This window comes from Thunnus maccoyii, chromosome 12 (assembly GCF_910596095.1).
Source record: "Thunnus maccoyii chromosome 12, fThuMac1.1, whole genome shotgun sequence".
Classification (NCBI taxonomy): Eukaryota; Metazoa; Chordata; class Actinopteri; order Scombriformes; family Scombridae; genus Thunnus; species Thunnus maccoyii.
Genome location: NC_056544.1, coordinates 30,964,062 through 30,987,844, shown reverse-complemented (window position 1 = coordinate 30,987,844; position 23,783 = coordinate 30,964,062). Strand labels below are relative to the sequence as shown.

The 23,783-nt window shown below is 35.4% G+C and overlaps 2 protein-coding genes across 3 annotated transcripts; both read left to right on the top strand.

Moving 5' to 3' along the window:
* Positions 1–1,626: 1,626 nt before the first annotated feature.
* Positions 1,627–22,645, top strand: LOC121908912. 2 transcript variants are annotated; one of them, XM_042429239.1, is made up of 6 exons: positions 1,627–1,724; positions 1,817–2,122; positions 4,071–4,112; positions 5,634–5,942; positions 6,076–6,135; positions 7,081–7,471. In XM_042429239.1, the coding sequence occupies exons 1-6, from the start codon at positions 1,682–1,684 to the stop codon at positions 7,227–7,229; spliced, it is 909 nt and encodes a 302-aa protein (XP_042285173.1). In that variant the 5' UTR covers positions 1,627–1,681; the 3' UTR covers positions 7,230–7,471. The 2 variants fall into 2 exon arrangements, with proteins under 2 accessions (XP_042285173.1, XP_042285175.1); XM_042429241.1 differs by lacking the exons at positions 1,627–1,724; positions 1,817–2,122; positions 6,076–6,135; positions 7,081–7,471 and adding an exon at positions 22,169–22,645 and having other exon boundaries at positions 3,739–4,112.
* Positions 9,472–18,970, top strand: LOC121908928 (immunoglobulin lambda-1 light chain-like). The gene is made up of 5 exons (XM_042429262.1): positions 9,472–9,576; positions 9,669–9,992; positions 16,874–16,918; positions 18,206–18,502; positions 18,620–18,970. Exons 1-5 carry the CDS (start codon positions 9,534–9,536, stop codon positions 18,892–18,894), a joined length of 984 nt encoding a protein of 327 aa, XP_042285196.1. The 5' UTR covers positions 9,472–9,533; the 3' UTR covers positions 18,895–18,970.
* Positions 22,646–23,783: the final 1,138 nt, after the last annotated feature.

Below are 23,783 nucleotides of genomic sequence, written 5' to 3'. Positions count from 1 at the left end.
CATGTTATACAATTGTCATTTTCAAATGTGATAATCTCAATAATCTGATTAGTTACTTGTAAATAAACTGCATTTTGTCTTACTGTAGATTTTGTAATATTAGAATAAGAATTGAATATATCTAACTAACATGGAAGGAGTCTCTGTCTGCCTCTCTGTACATACACATATATATGATATATTTACTCTTTATACACATTTGGGGCCATGAAAACAAAAATTTGAAGAGACTAGTAGTAGTAGAAGCAATGTGTTGTTGCAGCCACATGAGGGCAGCAGTGTAAAGGTTTTATTACTGACAGCTCAGCACAGAGCAGATAGAGGTAATATAATATAAAGTGGAGAATGAGATGTAAACTACAGCTTTAAAGTCTAATAAAATGCTGGAACGATATAAATAATATATAATATAATGTGTAAAATATATTATAAATATTATATAATAAAAAGGGAGAGAGTTACTTTTGGTTTTGCTCCTGAAAACAGCTGAACATGTAGACTGGTGCAGGTTGTATTTGGTACCAACCTTTGATTTAATAATCATGAATAAATATTCAGTTATTTAGAAATAAGCTGAATTTTAGAGTTTGGAATATTAGAATTATTATTGAATATTATACACAAATTAACATTAGAATATTAGACTTAAAACAACTCTGAAATAAAAACATAGAAGAGATAGTAATGAATCTGAAAAACATATTTTTAAATACAGTTTTATTTGTAACAAAGCATATGAAGCTGAAAGTTATTATTATTATTATTAATATTATTATGGTTGTTGTTGTTATTATTATTATTATTATTATTATTAAGAATAATAATAAAAGTTTCCAAAAATATCAAATCTGTCAGGATGAAATTAGAGGAAATGTGTCTAAACTCAGTGTTAAAAGAGAGCGTCAATGAATGCATGATACCATCAGATGATGCAGGAAATTCAATTCATTTATTCAAGTGGATTAAATAAATATAAGGGGAACATTTAAAGGTTAAAATCACAGTTCAGGAGGAGCTTTGTGGATTTGTAGTTTTTTTTTATTTTCATCACATCTGTTCTACAAACAACAGAGAACAATCTCTGTTGCTAAATTCACCACCAACCTGAACGTGTTTGTGGTTCCATGAATGTTTTTGTGTTTTGTTGTGTCCCAGATTTTTGATCTGCTGCCAGATTAAAATCAAGATGAAGAAAGTGAAAGTGAAGCACACAGAGAAACAGAGACGTGGAGGAAAACATATGATTAAAAAATAAGAGTCAAATCATTTTAAAAACCAGTTGAGATAATATCAGTCCGTCTCTGCTCTCCATCACTTTCACTGTTAAACTAATATGAGTTTGTGTTTCTGCTTCTTTTAAATGCAGCTGTAATGATTGTAAATATTTGAATAGAGCTGATAAATTCTCACATTAACACCTGTGAACAATCAAACAGTGATGTGTCAGTGACGTCCATCTCCATGGTAACTGTGTGCAGCCTGTTGCTCCTCCACTCAGAGGAAAACCACACAGCAGCAGCAGCAGCCTTATCTGTCCAACGCAGGGGCTGATGGGAGGTTTGAGGAGCTGTTAGAAAACACGTGGCCCTCGTCTGATCTCACAGCTCGTCCTTGTTTGGACTCAGCTGCATCAGAGCGCCACTTCTCCCCAGGTTCACCAGAGGAAACACCACTGCACAAAATGCTTTTCCTCCCAGCTGCTGCTCTGTGCTGTCTGTGTTCAGGTGAGTGTTTCCAGCCAATCAGGAGCCAACAAACTCAACCTTTAACAAACACTGTCACACTGACCTTCATCTGTGTGTCTGTTTCTCTACAGCGCTGGTTGCCATGGCAGAAGACCTGATTCAGGATGATTTAACATTGACCAGGAGAGTTGGTGAAAACGTCTCCTTCAGCTGTGGAGGAACTGACCAGTGTAGCACTAATTATGTATACTGGTACCAGAAGAAAGACACAGGAACATTCACAGTGATTCTTGATATTGACAAGACAGATGGTGAAATAGATAATAGTTACAATCATCCTCAGAAAGATGATTTCTCATCTGTATATAAACAGAACAGCTATGAGTTGCAGATTCAGGCAGTTCAACCCTCACATTCAGCCACCTACTACTGCTCCTGTAAGAAGTATGATACCCACAGTGAGAAATGATCCCTGCAGCCTGTACAAAAACCTCCAGATGAACAGATGTCAAACAGTGTTTGTGACAGGAAGAGAGCAGTAAACCACAGCCCAGGTTCACATATTTCACCTCCATCTCAGCCAGAGTCACTAACAAACTGAGCTGAGGACTAAATGTTTGTCTGTTGGTGTCAGGATTTTGATTTAAACATTATATTTCATTGATATTATTTATCAGCTATTTCAGCAGGTTTCCTGTTGTTCCACACAGTGAGAACAAAGGAGCAACACAGAAGCACAATGATACAACAAGATGAAGACAAACAAACAAACAACAATATAACACAGATAAAAGAGACAAATAATGGAGAGATCAAAAGTGAAACTTTATTAACATTTGATTTAATAACAAAAATTGAGAAAATAATAAATAGAAAAAGATGTTTGACAGAGTTGAAAGTTTGAGATGAAGATAAAAATGGTCTTCTTTGACCTGCTGCTGGAATAAAGTTCATTCCTCCTTCACAATAATAATCTGCTGTTAATGAAAACACTTCCTGTGGCTCTTTCACAATAAAAGCCTTCAGGCAGGATTCTGCACGTCACATCTTTGAGCAGATTTCAACAGATAATTTCACTTTAGTAAAAGATTAAACACAATTCTTGGATTTATGACAATTTCCCCTCAACAGAAATGTGGTAAATGTAAATGGATTTTGCTCTGTGAGCAGCTGAGACTGTCTTCACAAGAGAAACGACAGCAGACACTGTTTGTTTCTTTTAACACGACCACCATCATTTCCTAACTTTAACCACGTGTTTATTATTGTAACCATGACGACGGAGCTCCCCTCATCGTAAGGAGGAAGTCATTTTAACACAAACCATGATCTTTACCTAAACCTAACTAAACCTTAACCACAGGTTCTGATGTTTACTGTCCATATTCTAAGACAAATGGCTCCACTACAGCATTTACTATTAGAAATTTAATCCTTTATGTGATTCAAAATGTTAAACAACAATTGATTGACAAGCAAACTAAAACTACGGCTCCTATGAAAATGTACCTGCATGGCAGCACAGGTACTAATGTCATCCTAACTTGGTTTAGTTCATAATACTCAACAAATCTCCTCAAATGTGAACTTAACAACTTTTGAACTTTAATATTTTTATTTAACAAAACAGTAAAGTTGCAGCCGGACAGATAAACAATGAGCTGAAACTCACTATAAAGCTCCGTAAAGCCGAGAGGAGCTGCAGAGTCACTGATAATTCTCTGTAGGTTCATCACTACGAGCCACGACCAACACATTACACACTGACACATCATGGTTATTATAAAAATATTGATTATAGCAGCTTTAAGTAATTTGCATCATTACAAATGTCAGTTTGATTTTAAATGAGTTCTTAGTTGAGTTTAAATGTTGACCTGATGGTGGCGCTAGAGGAAAAGTCAGAGGATCAAAGTTATCATAATTCATCCTGAGGGGAACATGAATATTTCTACTAAATTACATGACAATCCATCCAATAGATGAAAAGATATTTCAGTCTGGACCAAACATGTCAACCTGCTGGTGGCGCTAGATTAAAAGAATCAATCAAGTCAAATAAATAATTGAATCCTCTGGGGACCGTGAACGTCTGCACAACATTTAATGAACAATCCATCCGTCCTTTGATCCACAATCAGATCCAATGGATCTGCACTTAAGTGGTGGACCGACCAACCGACTGACATTAGCATCCATATAGTCACACTGCTAATGTGGCTAAAATCAAATAAAAGAAGAGACAGTCATGTTGATATGAACATTAGAGAAACACATCATGGAGATGAAATATGATACTGGTTCATAATTTGGATTCGTTCACCTCAGCTGACACATTCAACAGCAGACAGGTTTTTGTCACAGTCTCATTCACTGTGGGAGGAGATGACTACCTCATCTTTGGCTCTGGAACTAAACTGTATGTAGGTAAGACTAAACTTTCATTTTCATTCAGTTGTTTTATTGAACAAGTTGAAAATGTGTTTTTAGTTTTAGTTTCTGCTGCTTCAGGCTTTACATGTTAGTTTTTTCATATTTAGTAGAGAATTCTTGATGCAGCCATTCTTCCATAAAACAAATCAATAACTCCTGAAAAGAGCTTCAAATCTCACTGCACATCACAAGTTCTTCTTTATTTATGCATCACATCAAAGTTTGTTTACAGCCAAAAAGTCTGATATCAGTAATGTTACAAATAAACAGTATTTAATAATCTCACTGATTCAGCAGCAGCTCCTGTTTATTAAAAACAAGATGATATATGATGTGAAACATCATTTAATAAATGTTCCTAAATGTCATTTTAGAAGCAAATAGTGATAAATATATTGTGTGTTAAATATACAGTATATATTTGTAAATGGTAAAATGTATCTCATGATAATTGTGTGTTTATGATGATAAATATGTCTTTTAGTGGAAGATAAATTAATGCATGAAGGCAAACTCATTTTAAATGTGTGATGAAGCTAAATATAATTTATAGATAAAATGTATAATTGTATATCTTAATCCATATTTAATATAAATCATATTGGTTTATGAAATCAACATGATGTCAAATATATAATGTTAAAAATATTTTAGAAAGTGTGAAAGTAGAAAATATAATGAATCAGATAATTTACATGTTGTCATTTAATTAAGAATATATATTATTATATAATATTTTATTTACCTATCTGAACATGTTGTGGTAATTGTGTTTTATATAAAAGCTAAAACTCTTTAAAAAGTTGTTAAAAGTATTGATGTATTGTGTGTCTGATTAGAGTAAAGTATATGCTGGTAAATATACTTCATATAAACAGTATAATCATTTACAAATGTAACATAAATATAATATATTTTAACCAAGTAATAAAACTATACTTTAAATTTTACTAAGACAAACATCATCATATTATATTATATTATATTATATTATATTATATTATATTATATTATATTATATTATATTATATTATATTATATTAGACGTATCTGAACATGGTAGTCGTGGTGGTGGTAATATTGTTTTAAGTAAAAGATCAAACTCAAGTTAAAATTATTTACTGATTTTTATTAATTAAAGTATATGTTGGTAAATATATTTTACATAAAACACTATAATCACTAGCAAATGTATTTTATATGAGGCTGTTATGTCATGATATATTTTATATTTTATAAACTCTATTATATTAGTAACTAATGTTGTGTTAAATATTGATAAAGTGGTAAATGATGTTTTAATCTTTATATATGACATATGATGAGCTTCCATGATGCTTTAGTTTGATATGATTATTGATACAGTGTCCAGTAGATGATGTTTGTGGTGTATTGATGAGTAGTTTAGTGATCATGTAGTTTCCAGGATCAGACTGAATGCAGTGCAGTGCTGTAAGCTGCTGTTGACTGTGTGAATGTGTGTCTGTGCTGCTTGTTGCTGCTGTCAAACTTCAGTTGAGCAGGTAGTGAAGCCCGTGGTGAGCGTGTACCCAGCAGCATCCAGAGCCCACCTGGAGGGGAAGAGCTCCCTGCTGTGTCTGGCCTCAGCCATGTCTCCTCCTCTGGTCCAGTTCTCCTGGAAAAGACAGAAGAAGAACGGCCCGCTGGAGAATCTGACCCTTGCTGAGGGACAGCAGCTGGAGCTCAGAGAGCCGGGACGCACCGTCGCCATCCTGCTGCTCAATCAGCAAGAGAACAGCACATATAAATACCGCTGCTACGTCAAGCACGAGGGGGGAACAGTGGAGGCCCAAACAGAACAAGGTAATGAAGGCTTGGTGACTGTGTTCAGCAGTGATTCAGCTTCATCTGGAGACGCTGTCAGAGAGAGCAGAGGAGCAGAGCACTGACATTTCTCACTGCAACTCCAAACATTTGACTCCTTTTGTGTTTTCAGCAGCCTCCTGTCCTCCAGAGAGAGAGCCAGCAGACCTGCCAGCTCTGCAGCAAGCTGACTGTAAGATCACCTGCTGCCTCTCTGCATGCTCTGACAGCTCCAATGTCCTGCTGCAGTTAGGGCTGCATATCAGTCTGTTCACTTTCTGCTCATCATTGAAGGATTTAAACATACACTCCCTGATTCTGTTAGAGTGTCCCACAGCACAACAAGTTCCACTGAGAGAGCTTTCACTTCACAGGCTGACAAATAACACCTTTTGGGGGCGCTATACTCAGTTTTAGGCCTCGAGGGTGATAGAACAAGTTTAGGGAGTATATCTTAAAGCTCCACTAATCAATAGTTTTATATTAAGAATGAATCTAATGACTAAATGAGCTTTTTAGCCTCTTTTAGCTCCTAGTTGTGGTTTTGCAGCACATTTCCTGTCTGCTTCAGTCTCAGTGTTTCCAGCAGCAGCAGCTGTTTCCTGATAAACCCACTGTACACTACCTGCCCAGCAGCAAACAGCAGACAGACCATAATATGTCAGAGAGGAGTTTGTTAGCTTGTTGTGGAGTTCTTCTGCCCCCAAGTGGTAAAAACTTTAAATCTATAGTAACCTGTGTGTTTTTAAACAGTATTTGGACTTTGCTTTTTATGCTTGAGTGATTTTAATTGTTATAAATTGTAGTTAGTTGTGGATTCAAAAGTTATTTTAAGTTGAAAACAGGAAATCAAATCCTGTTTGGGGCCCCTAAAAAGCTGGGTCCGGCCCTGACTTGTTGTATTTAATAAGGGCCTTTGAGCTGTCAGTCAAACTGTAGTCGACCCCTGTCTTCATGTAAAGCTGGTCGTCCCGTCTGGAAAAGTCCAAGTTCTACTGAAGAAAATGTGATGATATTGTGATGAAATGTCCACAGTTGAACAGACTGAAACAGTGTGGAGAGAAGACTGACCTGTGTGTGTGTGTGTGTGTGTGTGTGTGTGTGTGTGTGTGTGTGTGTGTGTGTGTGTGTGTGTCAGTGTCCTTCCAGTCTCAGTACCAGGTGAAGCTGCTCTGTGTGCTGTACACAGTGCTGATAGTGAAGAGTCTGGTGTACTGCTGTGGACTCTCTCTGCTGATGATCCTCAGAAACAAGGGACCGTCCACCAACTGCACACATGCTGACTGACTGTTTTCTGCTCGCCTTTTCTCACCATCACATCTCATCAATTCATCTCATTTATCACTTTGATCAGTGTTCACAAATGTCACTTATGACGTGTTGTGCTTGGTTTTACATTTTCTCTCTTTATGCACAAGTTAGATACAGTTGTGTTGAATATATAAATACATATATACACATATATATTTACAAATTAAACCTTAACAGTTACCTTTTTAGCTCAAGTTTGTTTTGTTTCCTACTTTTAATGTTGACTTGTATTATACAAAAAATAAAAATAAACATAGAAAATATAATTTAGTTTTTAGTATTTTTCAAACCTTTATTACATTTATTATTTTGTGTTTAATACATTCTGCAAAGTTAGATTTGTCTTTTTAATTCATAACTTTGATATTCTTAATAAACTGTAACATCACAGTGTCTGTGTTTTATGATGTTCTTTGTTTTTGTTGATTTTCCTTCAAAATTTGTGTCTCTGAACTGATTTTAATGTGTTATGCCCCAAAAAATACAGTATATTTGCAAATAATACCTGAGCAGTTACTAATTATATAATTTTATTGCAGTGTTATAATGCTCTAGTTTATTCCCAATCAATAGTCACTTCTCAATGAACAATAAAAAAACATATAATTAAATAAGATCTATGGTTAAATATTTTACACCTTTCATTTTTTATTTAGTTGATTATCTTGTTGTTGTAACTTATCATACAATTGTCATTTTTAAATGTGATAATTTCAATGATCTGTCTAGTTATTTGCAAATTGGTTGAATTTTCTTTTATCATAGATTTTCTAATATTAGAATTACATTTGAATATATTTAACTAAAATGGAAGGAGTCTCTGTCTGTCTGTATGTATGTGTGTCCTTCGATTTTCTCTACAACAGTTCATCCGATCGACTTCACACTTGTCTGGTGTTTTGCTGAGGACACAATGAAGTGCAGCGTCGAGTGTGAAGTTGTTTGGATGAGCGGTTCTCGAGAAATCCGCAAGCAACAACACCAGAGGCCAAGTAATCAACCCATTCATAACAGACATATTTTGAACAAGCACTGCACTAGTACAAATTAATATTAGAATATCAGAATTAAAAGCAACTTTAAAAAATAAAGATCTTAATGAATCTGAGAACAGACATTTTTTAAAACCTTTTTTATTTAAAAGCACGTGAAATTGAACTTTGATTTATAAACTGATATTCAATAGCAGATAATATTGTGAAATTTTATTAAAGATATTGGATTATACAGAATGGCGGTAAAAAAGATTCATTCATTAGACTACAAATAGCCTCTAAATGATTGTAACTGTAACACAAATATTCAGATCAGTCTAAAATGATGTATGTTACGCAAAATATTTACAGTGGACAAAGATATTTGGATCATATTTAAGTAATATTTAGTCTAAATATCTTATATACTTTATTTTATATATTCATATTGTATATAGAATGTATATGTCAAATAATTGGGCTGTTTAACTGCAGGGCGCAACATGTGGAAAAATAAATGACACAAAAATAACAAATAAGAATGAAAAATGATGAAATTACATCCAGTTGTTTTTTCCTACAGAGGTGAAAAGTAAATAAATACATTTACTCAGTTAATGTACTCAAGTACAGTTTTACAGTACTTGTATTTAACTTGAGTTTTTCCATTTTAAACTACTTTAAACCTCTACTACACAACACTTCAGAGGACAATATTGTATTTTTGTTGCTGTAGTTACTTTTGAGATTAATATTTTAAATTTAAATTTAAAAAAAAGATATAGTAACTTAAAAAATACAATAAATCAGTAAAGCAGTGTGTAGTTGTGTCTCCTCATGTTGCAGATGGGTTGTTATCAGTTCCACCAAAGAGACATGTAGACGACACCTGACTTTAAACTCTTCTGAACCCTCCGGTGGCTTCGTCTTCACAAACTTACCCTCAGAACTTTATTTTTAATTCTAGTAGAGATCACAAAGCTTCCAAAAATACCAAATCTGTCAATTTGAAGAAATGTGTCTAAACTCAGTGTTAAAAGAGAACGTCAATGAATGCATGATACCATCAGATGATGCAGGAAGTTCAATTTATTTATTAAACTGAAATGTAAAACCACACAGCAGCAGCAGCAGCAGCAGCAGCAGCAGCCTTATCTGTCCGCCGCAGGGGGCTGATGGGAGGTTTGAGGAGCTGTTAGAAACCACGTGGCCCTCGTCTGATCTCACAGCTCGTCCTTGTTTGGCCTCAGCTGCATCAGAGTGCCACTTCTCCCCAGGTTCACCAGAGGAAACACCACTGCACAAAATGCTTTTCCTCCCAGCTGCTGCTCTGTGCTGTCTGTGTTCAGGTGAGTGTTTCCAGCCAATCAGGAGCCAACAAACTCAACCTTTAACAAACACTGTCACACTCACCTTCATCTGTGTGTCTGTTTCTCTACAGCGCTGGTTGCCATGGCAGCAGACCTGATTCAGGATGATTTAACATTGACCAGGAGAGTTGGTGAAACAGTCTCCTTCAGCTGTGGAGGAACTGACCAGTGTTACAGTGGAGCCCCATATGTATTCTGGTACCAGAAGAAAGACAAAGAAACATTCAGAAGGATTCTTTATATTAACAAGAACACTGGTGACATAGGTAGAAGTTACAATCATCCTCAGCAAGATGATTTCTCACCTGTAAATAAAGAGAACGGCTGTGAGTTGAAGATCCAGAAAGTTAAACTCTCACATTCAGCCACCTACTACTGCTCGTGTTGGAAAGATGGTTCCCACAGTGAGAAATGATCCCTGCAGCCTGTACAAAAACCTCCAGATGAACAGATGTCAAACAGTGTTTGTGACAGGAAGAGAGCAGTAAACCACAGCCCAGGTTCACATAATTCACCTCCATCTCAGCCAGAGTCACAAACAAACTGAGCTGAGGACAATTTTCTTGTGTTGCTGCTGTCAGTGTTTTTTTAATATTGTATTTATTTATATGTTTATTATGTATCTCAGCAGGTTGTCTGTTGTTCCACACAGTGAGAACAAAGGATGAATACAGAACACATGGATGCATCTTCCACCTTCTGCTGTAATAAAGTTCATTCCTCCCTCACAATGCTAATCTGCTCTAAATGCAAAAACTTCCTGTTGCTCCTTCACAATAAAAACCTTCTGCTCTTCCCTACACATCTGTCAGCAGATTTCATGACATAATATCACTTATGTAAATTATTGGTGTAGATTTGAGTGATTACAGAAGGGACATGTGGCTACCAATGTCAAGGTGCTGCTGAATTGTCCCTACCAACATTTTCACTGATCTCAAACATCTTTTTATTTTAAGTTGACATAATGTTAACGGTGAGATCTCTGCACAGTTTCCAGGTTTGTGTGTTTTCAAAAAGTGGGTTATTCTGATAAAGAGTGAGAAAACGTGATATGGGGGATCCTGATGATCTGGCAACCCAACTTCAAGCTGTTTTACACATTGTTGACTAGCTGTAGCTCGGCAGCAGCAGCAGCAGAGTCAGTGATGAATGAATGAGTGAATCTGAGGCAGTTAGTATTTATAGTTTAAATGTTTTAAACATAACAGAATATGAAAATGTCTTCACTGGACAAAACTAAGATCATCTGATCATTGTTTTTAAAGAAGAACCAAAGTGTCAGTAAAAATCAAGAGCAGTTATTATTGCATATGTGTCAATAAGACATGAAAATTATTTATAAGGTAAAGTAGCCAAAGCTTGTTCAACTGATCTGTTTGTGACTGTCATCATTTCATTATGAAAATCCACAGCACAGAGACACACAGACAGGTGAGCTGCAGGTTCTCAGGTGAGCTCTGATGACACAGTGAAATATCTTGCCGTAAGTTCAGGGTTTGAAAGGCAAGTCAGAAAATACATATTCAAGGTACATATTACATAACACATATTCAATAAAGTCAACATTTTGCAGGCAGGCTCTTTATGTGTGCACACATGTATGAAGATGAAAGAGAAAAGTGAGATAGAGAGTAAGTGCACATACACAACTATTTTGGCCAAACAACCCCTAAATGTTAGAGGCCAAATCTTTGATTTATGTCCCTAACTGGTTCTTGTCAGGTTTCCTGCTGTGAGCAGTGGGACCTTTGGTTTAGTCTGTCCATCAAATCAAATCACTGATACAGAGCAAAATGACTATTGTCCAGATCAGATTTCTATAAAATGTTCTTGTTCATGATCCCCTGAGTGTGAATTCTAACATTTATGGTGACCTCCTGACCTTTCCATTAGCACCTCCATCAGGACAAACGTTCCTCTAGATGGACCATTGGGAACATTTGATTTCAGTATGTTCACCAAAAAATATTTGAGGGTTTGGCCACAACCTGCTTTTCATTCAACAGTAAAAAGCAGGTTGTTAGTTTTTACCTAACTCTGTTTTATTTTAAGTATTTTACAGATATGATTAATGAGAAATCATTTTAGTTCATTTGTGTTTTTTGAATGGGAGCCGATGGTTGGTCTGGCTCATGTACGGTGGGATGATGCGGTCGAGGAGAGGGATGAAGGAGGTCGATTGCGTGGGGATGACTGAGGACCAAATGGAATCACAATGAGGCTGGAGCGTCTAGGAACCTGGGGGTCGAGACTCAGGGTGGGGGACATATCTCGATGAGCTTTCTGCTTCATCATCCCCCTGTGGTTCCTAAAATAGGACAAGAAGAATTACTTATGCGGAAGTATTAACCCTAACAAGCATGTTAGCTTGTTAGGGTTAATACCATCCCACCATCATGCTGGTGAGCATGATGGTGGGAGGAAACCGGAGTACCCGGCAGAAACCCATGCAAACACGGGGAGGACATGCAAACTCCACATAGAAAGGACCTGGGACAGCCAGTGTTTGAAGCCAGGACCTTCTTGCTGTGATGCATAAGTGTTAAACACTGAGCCGCCGTGATGCCCATCGAGAGGGGAGAGAGGAGAAAAAAGGGGTTTGGGCGGGGAGGGCCATGAGAACTGAAACGAATGGGAGAGAACGGTGTTAGACAAGCCTATATAGGTATGCACGGATGATTGAATTAGTGAGGCGCAGCTGATTGAATTTATTGAGAGAGAGGGGCGTGGTCTTGTTCCTGAACCTTTGTTATAATAATAACTCCATGATTTGATTTTCTTCCCACAGCAACCACTGTACTAAAGTTCCTAGCAAACATCTGTTCCATTCTATATTGACAGTGGAAGAGAAATTGAGCATTGCATTGTTTCCTGGAGCTGTACGATTCATCATTGTTTGTTTGCCGTGACACAAACATAACTAGCCAATAATGCTTCATTCCATAGGCTACTCGGCCAATAATGTGACATTTTTATTTTTTAATTAACATAAAGGCACATTTGTCTTACTAAATAATACACAGTGGAAACATAAAAAAATGTATATTTTATCATCCCTGTCAAGTTCACGGCCAGCCTGCGAAATAGATCTGAACTACAAAATTCAAACTTGATATGGCCACAACCAACATGATGTCTACAGTGTTCAATGACCTGCTCCCTGCCAATGACTGCTAGGGGACTGGCAGTGAGCAGACAGTGACCAGAGCGCCTACTGCTGCTCGTGAATCTCTTGATATGAGAGTCCAGTAACTAGTAGCCTATGCATGAATGTGAACAGGTTGGTCTTTTCAGCCCTAACTCTAACCCAAACACTTCAGGCCTTCCTACAAGCCTGTAGTAATGCTGTAGACTGTCAGCAGTATTGTAATCTCTGAAAGTGACTCATTTTGGTCACTATTTCCACTAAAAAAGAAAGAAAGAAAGAAACAAACAAAAAGCTTGTATATCTTGGGCCTTCAAATTGCTCTCTGAAAGTAGACCTGGGATGGTTTGAGTCAATGAAATGAGAAAATCAAAACTTTGTTGTAAGAGCTAAACCAAATACATCTTGGAAAAGGTCTCCTCTTGGAGAGTAACATATGTCAGTATGAAGATTCTACATGGCTCCTGGTGTGAAATACTGAGCTTTGAACAGTGACCTCAATGAATGTTTGAAGGCTTATAATTCAGGAACAAAATGGGCTGCAGACATGAAACCAACTGTTACAGAGAGCTCTTGACCTCTGCTACCATGTAGTATAGTCAACAATTGGGGGTGCTGTCAAATATGGGTAAAACATGGTTAAAATTAATTTTCAACTATTTAACAATTAGATATTTAAGATCTGATTACGCAAATGTGTTTATCATCCTCTTAAACTCCTCAATGTACTCTCAATTCAGTATTTACACCTTCCATTTCAAGGAAAAATACTAATATTTTTTCAAAAACTACAACTCCTCAGAGCTGCCCCATGCAGCTTGATACAAATCAGCACCACAGTTGTGGTTCTTCCAGGTTGCAAAGTCGGGTTATAAAATCTGGCCATAAAAAGATATATCTACTGAATTTATCAAATATCTAGCAAAGCTGAAATAGTAATTACACTGTATCTGGATGATCTAAGTTAAGAAAAAGTAACAATGTTGGTTTATTACAGATATTTTAGGTACACTGTAAGAAATAGCTGCAAAATCCACAGTAATTTGCTGTATTTCTGCACGGTTAATTGCTGTCAATATTTTTACATTATAGTAATGTGTATTAGGCCGACAAAGACAGTAATCATAATGACACTGTAGAAATCACAGTAGTGAACACACTACTGTAGAAAATCACAGTAATCATTATGTTACTGTAGAAAATTACAGTAACTATTTCGTACTGTAGAAAATCTCAGTAGCGATATTTTAACGTAGAAAATCACTGTAACCATTATGTTACTGTAAGAAATCACACCAACTGTATGTTACCGTAGAAAATCACAGTAACTATTTTAGTACTGTAGAAAATCACAGTAACCGTATGTTACTGTAGAGAATCACAGTAACCATACATTACGGTAGAAAATCACTATAATCATTATGGTACTGTAAGAAATCACAGTAACCATATGTTACTGTGGAAAACCACAATAACAATTTAAGTACTGTAGAAAATCTCTGTAGCTATATATTACTGTAGAGAATCACAGTAACCATACATTACGGTAGAAAATCACTATAATCATTATGGTACTGTAAGAAATCACAGTAACCATATGTTACTATAGAAAATTACAGTAACTATTTTGGTACTGTAGAAAATCACAGTAACCATTATGTCGTTGTAGAAAATCACAGTGACTATTTTAGTACTGTAGAAAATCACAGTAACCATATGTTATTGTAGAAAATCACAGTAACTATTTTGGTACTGTAGAAAATCACAGTAACCATTATGTCGTTGTAGAAAATCACAGTGACTATTTTAGTACTGTAGAAAATCACAGTAACCATATGTTATTGTAGAAAATCACAGTGACTATTTTAGTACTGTAGAAAATCACAGTAACCATATGTTATTGTAGAAAATCACAGTGACTATTTTAGTATTGTAGAAAATCAAAGTAACCATTATGTTACGGTAGAAAATCACAGTAACTATTTTGGTACTGTAGAAAATCACAGTAACCATATGTTATTGTAGAAAATCACAGTAACCTTATGTTACTGTAGAAAATCACAGTAACTATTTTGGTACTGTAGAAAATCACAGTAACCATATGTTGCGGTAGAAAATCACTGTTGGGCCTTGGCTACAACTTTGGCTATCAGCAATAATTAATGATTATCAAGATAATTATTAATTACTAATAATAATGACCAGGCACCACCCTGGAGTCAGGGAAAAAAGATAGCCAATTCAGTCTCAAAGTGTACTAATCTTTCAATTTGGAACTTTGAGTAATAATTAACTTAATAAGTATAAACAACATTACCACATCAATAGCTAATCAAGGTTGAAGGATTTTGAAGTTCTTTACAGAGCAGATGTTGGCAAAACTCATTCTTGTGCAACGTTAAAACAGACAACAGGTATATCCAATAGCATTTATTTAACAAAGGGTAAAAGGAAAACACACAATATTAATCTAGCTAAGTGTACCTACATACAAGTGTAAGTGTGTGCGTATGTGTGTGTGCGTGTGTATGTGTGTGTGTACTGTAGAAAGTCACAGTAACCAGATGTTACTGTAGAAAATCACAGTAACCATATGTTACAGTAGAACATCACTGTAACCATTATGTTGCTGTAAGAAATCACAGTAACCATATGTTACTGTAGAAAATCACAGTAATATTGATACTACTGCAGACACCATTATGTTACTCTATTTGAGGTAGCAGTTTTCCCTTTTGTAAAGAAAATAACTAACTAACTAATAACTAACTAACTAACCAGACACCAAGCTAGTTTTTGTAGTTAAATTATTCACATCGATTTCTGGCTGCTCTGAAGTGTGCTAACATTCTCATGTTAACTAGTGGTCTGTTAGCTAAGAGAAATCCATAGTTAACCTGACACGCCTTAATGTTACAGATATTAGCTTTATATATTCTGCCTCATAGCACATGTGAGAGCACTGTAACGTGTATTTAGCCTGTGTCACTCTCTGACTAAATGAACACTGTTATACGAGTTCACTGTGAAAACATCCACCTGTTTTTCTCATCCGTATACAGTACAGTACATGTTTTGTACAGAAATACGACAGATCATAAAAGAGTATTTTTCCAAGTTTTTTTCTTGCAAATTTGTAACTTTAATCTCCGAGAATTTCTGAGATTTTTCTCCCAAATTTAAGACTGAGTTTTTTCTCAGAATATTACCCTCCCTCCCAAAGCTCATTTTTTACCTTATGATGGCCCTAATATGCTGTTGTAGTTGTCTGCTTTAATCTTTTATGATTTTCTCTAATTTGTATTTAATTACTATATATGTACTGTCCCTGCTTTCCTTCCAAATAAACTATGTAAATGGTATTTTATAAACAGTAACACTCATTGTTCTTATTTTCTCCCTTCCTCCTTGTGTACAGTTTTAAACTTGTCTTTTTTTAAACTTGCTGCTGAATTTTAAAGCACTTTGAGCTGCATTCTGTGCATGAAAGGTGCTATATAAATGAAGTTCATTCATTCATTCATCCATTTATTAATTCATTCATTCATTTCGGACAGAGTGACAAGGTGTGTTTGCTGCCCCCAGTGGTTGATAAGGCTTTTCTGTCAAAGCTCCAGTAGATGTATTATTATAACACACTGGCTGTTACCAACAGTAAACACAAGTTACCAACAAGGACCAAAATCTAAAGGATTCTAACTTCAAATGACAGTCTGAGGATAAAGTACAAGTCAGGAAGAGTATTTTGATTCTTATGGAGGACACTTTTTACTATTGCAGGCTACAGAGCGACTGAATTTTATATCCTGTGTTTATGTTTTTTTTTTATTTTATTTTTTTTAATTTTCACAGCTACTGATGTAAAATCATATTTTATTAAACTTACAGACAACATGTTTCAGGGAATGGACTGATTAGAGATGTAGCAGGATCCCGCCTCTCTCTACCTCAATAGGCTGAAATAAAGAGAAATACAACAAAAGAAGAGACATTTATGTTGATATGAACATTAGAGAAACACATCATGGAGATGAAATATGATACTGGTTAATAATTTGGATTTATTCGCCTCAGCTGACGCATTCAACAACAGACAGGTTTTTGTCACAGTCACATTCACTGTGGGAGGAAACTACTACCTCATCTTTGGCTCTGGAACTAAACTGTATGTAGGTAAGACTAAACTTTCATTTTCCTTCAGTTGTTTTATTGCACAAGTTTTAAGTTTATTTTCTGCTGCTTGAGGATTTACACATTGATTTCCATAATAATTAGAGAATTCATTGTGCAACCACTCTATCATTACATAAGCATCAGAAAGGAGTTTGTCTTCATATGTTTCTTGGAAGTAAAATCTTCCAAATACTCAGAGAAACTCAGCACTGATATTCTAATTTCATTCTGTATTCTCATCAGCTGCTGTTCAATGAAACTTATACACAATCTTAAGATAATTTAAGTAAATTTCATTGATGAGCAGGATTCTTCAGTCTCATACAGATTCAGAGTTGATTTCATTAAGCTCTCAGTCTCAGTCCGTCATTTCATTTACTACATTTCAATGAAAACTACAATCACTAATTTCATCAACATGGTCAGGAAGTACAAAGTATGAACACATATTTAATGTCAGCAAATTAGGACTTATATATAGTATTTTATCATAGATATATTATGGTCTATGGTGTTATGGTATATATGGAGGTAAATATGTGTAAATTAGTGCTGTCTGGTGGACAAACTATGTATTACTGGATTATCTTTGTCATCTTTGTTGTGTTATTTCTGGTTATTTATCTGCAGACATGTATGTGGTGATACCAGTTTATATATATGTGTGTGTGTGTTTTTAATGTGTTTGTTTTATTTTATTTCATTATTATTTCATTCTCTTACTATATGTTTTGTTTTTTATTGTATTCTCTTTAATTGTAAATGTGTTGGGACCATGCTGCATGGTGATTCTGCACTTTAAAGAAAACTGATTGATATACTTATGTATCAATATACTGTACATATGTATTGCTGTGCATATGTATAGTTTTTCAATCTCATGTATGATGAAGCATGGCATAACGTTTAGTGATATATATCATAAAATATAGCAGACACAATTTATACCTATTTTATGATGAGGGTTAATATTCTGCATTCTACAAATGTAATTTTATTATATTTTATATGACATTGTTTTTCATGAATTATATGTAAAAATTTAAATAATAATGAACAGAACTTTTTATTGTCATCTTTCCATTTTTTCTTGAACTTCTATCTAGATGAAGATATATGACATATATGAAAATATGCATCAGTGTAGATGATGTTTGTGGTGTATTGATGAGTAGTTTAGTGATCATGTAGTTTCCAGGATCAGACTGAATGCAGTGCAGTGCTGTAAGCTGCTGTTGACTGTGTGAATGTGTGTCTGTGCTGCTTGTTGCTGCGGTCAAACTTCAGATGAGCAGGTAGTGAAGCCCGTGGTGAGCGTGTACCCAGCAGCCCACCTGGAGGGGAAGAGTTCCCTGCTGTGTCTGGCCTCAGCCATGTCTCCTCCTCTGGTCCAGTTCTCCTGGAAAAGACAGAAGAACGGCCGGCTGGAGGATCTGAACCCTGCTGAGGGAGAGCAGCTGGAGCTCAGAGAGTCGGGGCGCACTGCCTCCATCCTGCTGCTCCATCAGCAAGAGAGGAGCACATATAAATACCGCTGCTCTGTCAAGCACGAAGGGGGCACAGTGAGGGCCCAAACAGAACAAGGTAATGAAGGCTTGGTGACTGTGTTCAGCAGTGATTCAGCTTCATCTGGAGCCGCTGTCAGAGAGAGCAGAGGAGCAGAGCACTGACTAATTTGGTTTTAACTTTATTCTGTTTCAGATGTTTCTACTCTTCCTCCAACAACAACAGCTCCAACAGCAACTCCAACATCAGCTCCAACAGCAACTCCACCAGCAGTTCCACCAGCATCTCCAACACCAGCTCCATCAGCAGATGCACCAGCAGCTCTTGTCCCGTCTCAGTACCAGGTGAAGCTGCTCTGTGTGCTGTACACAGTGCTGATAGTGAAGAGTCTGGTGTACTGCTGTGGACTCTCTCTGCTGATGATCCTCAGAAACAAGGGACCGTCCACCAACTGCACACATGCTGACTGACTGTTTTCTGCTCGCCTTTTCTCACCATCACATCTCATCAATTCATCTCATTTATCACTTTGACCAGCGTTCAGAAATGTCACTTATGACGTGTTGTGGTTGGTTGTAAATTTACGGTTAAGACACAGTTGTCCTAAAACTATAAACACACACAAACATGTAAATTCTGTAGAATATTGTTATCTTGATGCTTGATTTTGCTGCTTATAATATTTTTTCTTTCTTGTGCATTTTCTTTTTAATACATTATGCAGAGGGTGGCAGGTTTGTCAAAATCATTCAAAGTAACATCCTCAATAAACTGAAATATCACAGATTCTGTCATTTATAGTCATTCTTGTTTTTATTGATTTCCGTTTGGCTTCACATAATACAAATAATCAGACACAGAATCAACTATATTGGCCAAGTTTGCTGATACCTACAAGTAATTTGACTCTTGTCGTCAGTAGATCTCAGTAAACTTTCACATAGTGCTAAAAACAAGTGTACAGGAAGATACAAAGAAAATTGGAATTATGAACAATATTAATATTATTATGAATGTGGGTTTTGTTATTCAATTAATCATTTATTATAATTAAGGTGGAATATGTGACACCAACAGATGTATATCTGCATTTGTTCTTTTTCTGAATAAGGAACATTTTTTTGCTCTATTCATTAAAAATGAACAGGAGTTGTTTTTTTTACATACATGTGATGTTTATGTTGCTTTGTAAATATATATCACATATGTTTGTTTGTGTTTTATATTTAATAAAAATATCTTAAATAATATGATTTAAGTTGGGTTCTTAATATTAGTCATGCATTATTTATTATTATTATTAGGATGTTCAGCACCTCAATCACAGTTTCAACCATTTTATTGTCATCGATTTGTTTAAAGTGAATTGAGTGATTTATTTGTGAACTCAGTACAGACTGTGGGACCTGAGCAGACTGCAGGAGTTTGAACGTCTCCCTTTATTTAATGATGTCAGTTTCTCAGCTCTGAGTTTAGGATTTCAGCTGCTTCTCTCACACATTAATAACACAGATTAAAACTGAGACAGCGAGTGCTGAATTCATACTGAAGTTCCTGGAACCATTCTTTAACCAGAGTCGATGGTTGTAACCGTCATTGTGTTAATCAAATGAAAAACCACAGTGAACAGTGTGGAGGCTGCTGAGCAGAAACCCACACGGCCCGTCTGCTGCAGGAAAGGAAGTGTTGATTCGCTGTCAACAGTTTTATATGAGTCCTAATAACCGCCGAGAACAGATTCATACCTGCTGCTGTACACTCATGAACTTCCCTCCCTCTCATTTGTCATGTGGGTCTTTTCTCTTGTTGTCTGTAAACCTTTTTTCCACTGAGCCCTCCACCCACACAGTCAAACTGAGCCCAGCCACCAACAAAGGCCACACATCTGGAGGTCTTGTCACTTTTTCTTTTTTGGAGTTTTTAGCAAAGGTACAGGAGGAATGTAATAAAGTACAATTGTGAGGTATTTTACACGAGTATTTCCATGTTATGCTTCTTTATACGTCCACTCCACTACATTTCAGAGGGAGATATTTTACTTTCTACTCCACTACATTTACTTCACAGCTATAAGTACTAGTTACTTTTCAGATTTAGATTTTACTAGTAAAGCTGATGACGTATTTTATATTTGAAATACATTTAGATCACTCCATAGGGATTTATTTTCATTTTACATATAAGGGTTTTTTCAGTGTTCAAAAAGCCACATTAAATCCCCTTTGACTCCATGTTTTAAAACAATACAACATGAAACATTTCAAGAGTGGTGAATACTTTTCACAGGCTCTGTATATATGTATATGATCAATGTAACAGTGTGTGGGGCCAATTTACATAAAGGGTACTTTTACCTTTGATACTTTAAGTACATTTAGCGAATAATACTTCTGTAATTTTGAAAGTAAAACCATTACTTGTAAAGTAGTATTTTATACTGTATTATTGGTACATTTACTTAAGTAAACCAGTTCAATACTTCTTCCATCACTGCTTTACAGTTTACACTTGTCATTGCCGAGTGCTCATACATAAATGACAGAAGGGGCTGTTTGTCAGTATCCTCCAAATATAACACATATGAGTGTTTTCTGATCTGAACGTCTGATTTGTCAACTAAACTACCTTCAGTTGTCAGAAGATCATGGTCATGCAAATAAGTTATTCTTACAGTAAAAGGACTTATTAACCAAATAAACCCAGGAACTCATGAGCCCTGCACTGCTAGAAGCAAAATAATTATTGCCTTTACTCTTATTCTTCTTTTCATTTTTACATTTTTTGTATCAGAAAATCATGAAATATTACACTTAGGATTTCTACAGTCAATAAAAGATACTAGAAGATTTTGCTGATGATTGCAACATTAATTTAAAAGTAAATAATAAATGTACTCAAGAAAGGCTTCAGCAGCTTTTGGGCTCAGATTTCCAATTGTCCTTTGGGTATTTGTAAGTATTTGCAGAAATAACTGTCATCAGTTGGTTATCACCTCTATGTGAGGAGCTTTCTAGTGTGAAAACATTAAAGAGGTTTATGGGAGAAAAACAACAGCATTTTCTGCTTTGACCAGCTGCTGATGTTGCTGGATTATACACTTTTGAAACTTTATTGTGTTATTGTCTGACTGTTTGTGTTCTTATATTATTGGTGTATTTTCTTTTTAATACAAGTAAAGATGACTTGTTTGTCTCAGTGTGGTTCGTGTTCTGCTGCTCTGATTGATGATAACAAATGTAGGATGTATTTTTTTAAATGTTGCAGAGAGGAAGTGAATGTTAAAAATGTTCTTACAGTGTGAATTTAAACACTCTGCAGGTAAAAACCTCAATTTAGAAGAAGATGAAAGATTTCAGAAACACCACAATTTAAAAACTGGTTTGTTTTATTAACAAAAACAACTTCATAAGAGAAACTGATAATAAAACAAACAGCAACAACAAAGTAATACAACTATTAAATATAAAATCTATATTATTAAATAATATATATGAATCATTAAATTAGTACATGTAATTTTATAAAATATTTAAAGTATTATTAATTTGGGTTTTGTTATTCAATGAATCATCAAGCACGAGGGGGGAAGAGTGGAGGCCCAAACAGAACAAGGTAATGAAGGCTTGGTGACTGTGTTCAGCAGTGATTCAGCTTCATCTGGAGACGCTGTCAGAGAGAGCAGAGGAGCAGAGCACTGACATTTCTCACTGCAACTCCAAACATTTGACTCCTTTTGTGTTTCAGAGCTTCCAGCTCCAGCAGCCTCCTGTCCTCCAGAGAGAGAGCCAGCAGACCTGCCAGCTCTGCAGCAAGCTGACTGTAAGATCACCTGCTGCCTCTCTGCATGCTCTGACAGCTCCAATGTCCTGCTGCAGTTAGGGCTGCATATCAGTCTGTTCACTTTCTGCTCATCATTGAAGGATTTAAACATACACTCCCTGATTCTGTTAGAGTGTCCCACAGCACAACAAGTCCCACTGAGAGAGCTTTCACTTCACAGGCTGACAAATAACACCTTTTGGGGGCGCTATACTCAGTTTTAGGCCTCGAGGGTGATAGAACAAGTTTAGGGAGTATATCTTAAAGCTCCACTAATCAATAGTTTTATATTAAGAATGAATCTAATGACTAAATGAGCTTTTTAGCCTCTTTTAGCTCCTAGTTGTGGTTTTGCAGCACATTTCCTGTCTGCTTCAGTCGTGGTAAAAACTTCAAATCTATAGTAACCTGTGTGTTTTTAAACAGTATTTGGACTTTGCTTTTTATGCTTGAGTGATTTTAATTGTTATAAATTGTATAGTTATATTGTTTTTAATATGTTCTACAACATGTTATACAATTGTCATTTTCAAATGTGATAATCTCAATAATCTGTCTAGTTACTTGTAAATAAACTGCATTTTGTCTTATTGTAGATTTTGTAATATTAGAATAAGAATTGAATATATCTAACTAACATGGAAGGAGTCTCTGTCTGTCTCTCTGTACATACACATATATATGATATATTTACTCTTTATACATATTTGGGGCCATGAAAACAAAAGTTTGAAGAGACTAGTAGTAGTAGAAGCAATGTGTTGTTGCAGCCACATGAGGGCAGCAGTGTAAAGGTTTTATTACTGACAGCTCAGCACAGAGCAGATAGAGGTAATATAATATAAAGTGGAGAATGAGATGTAAACTACAGCTTTAAAGTCTAATAAAATGTTGGAACAATATAAATAATATATAATATAATGTGTAAAATATATTATAAATATTATATAATAAAAAGGGAGAGAGTTACTTTTGGTTTTGCTCCTGAAAACAGCTGAACATGTAGACTGGTGCAGGTTGTATTTGGTACCAACCTTTTATTTAATAATCATGAATAAATATTCAGTTATTTACAAATAAGCTGAATTTTCTCTTATTGTAATATTAGAATTATTATTGAATATTATACAAAAATTAACATTAGAATATTAGACTTAAAATAACTCTGAAATAAAAACATAGAAGAGATAATAATGAATCTGAAAAACACATTTTTAAATAAAGTTATTTATTATTATTATTATTATTATTATTATTATTATTATTATTATTATTATTATTATTATTATTATTATTATTATTATTATTAAGAATAATAATAAAAGCTTCCAAAAATATCAAATCTGTCAGGATGAAATTTGATGAAATGTGTCTAAACTCAGTGTTAAAAGAGAGCATCAATGAATGCATGATACCATCAGATGATGCAGGAAATTCAATTCATTTATTAAAGTGGATTAAATAAATATAAGGGGAACATTTAAAGGTTAAAATCACAGTTCAGGAGGAGCTTTGTGGATTTGTAGTTTTTTTTATTTTC

Coding starts and splice junctions, on each gene's coding strand:
- LOC121908912 (XM_042429239.1), top strand. CDS start 1,682: ATGCTTTTCCTCCCAGCTGCTGCTCTGTGCTGTCTGTGTTCAG. Junction 5,943..6,075: donor GGAGGCCCAAACAGAACAAG/GTAATGAAGGCT, acceptor TTGTGTTTTCAG/CAGCCTCCTGTCCTCCAGAG. Junction 6,136..7,080: donor AGCTCTGCAGCAAGCTGACT/GTAAGATCACCT, acceptor TGTGTGTGTCAG/TGTCCTTCCAGTCTCAGTAC.
- LOC121908928 (XM_042429262.1), top strand. CDS start 9,534: ATGCTTTTCCTCCCAGCTGCTGCTCTGTGCTGTCTGTGTTCAG. Junction 9,577..9,668: donor TCTGTGCTGTCTGTGTTCAG/GTGAGTGTTTCC, acceptor GTTTCTCTACAG/CGCTGGTTGCCATGGCAGCA. Junction 18,503..18,619: donor GAGGGCCCAAACAGAACAAG/GTAATGAAGGCT, acceptor ATTCTGTTTCAG/ATGTTTCTACTCTTCCTCCA.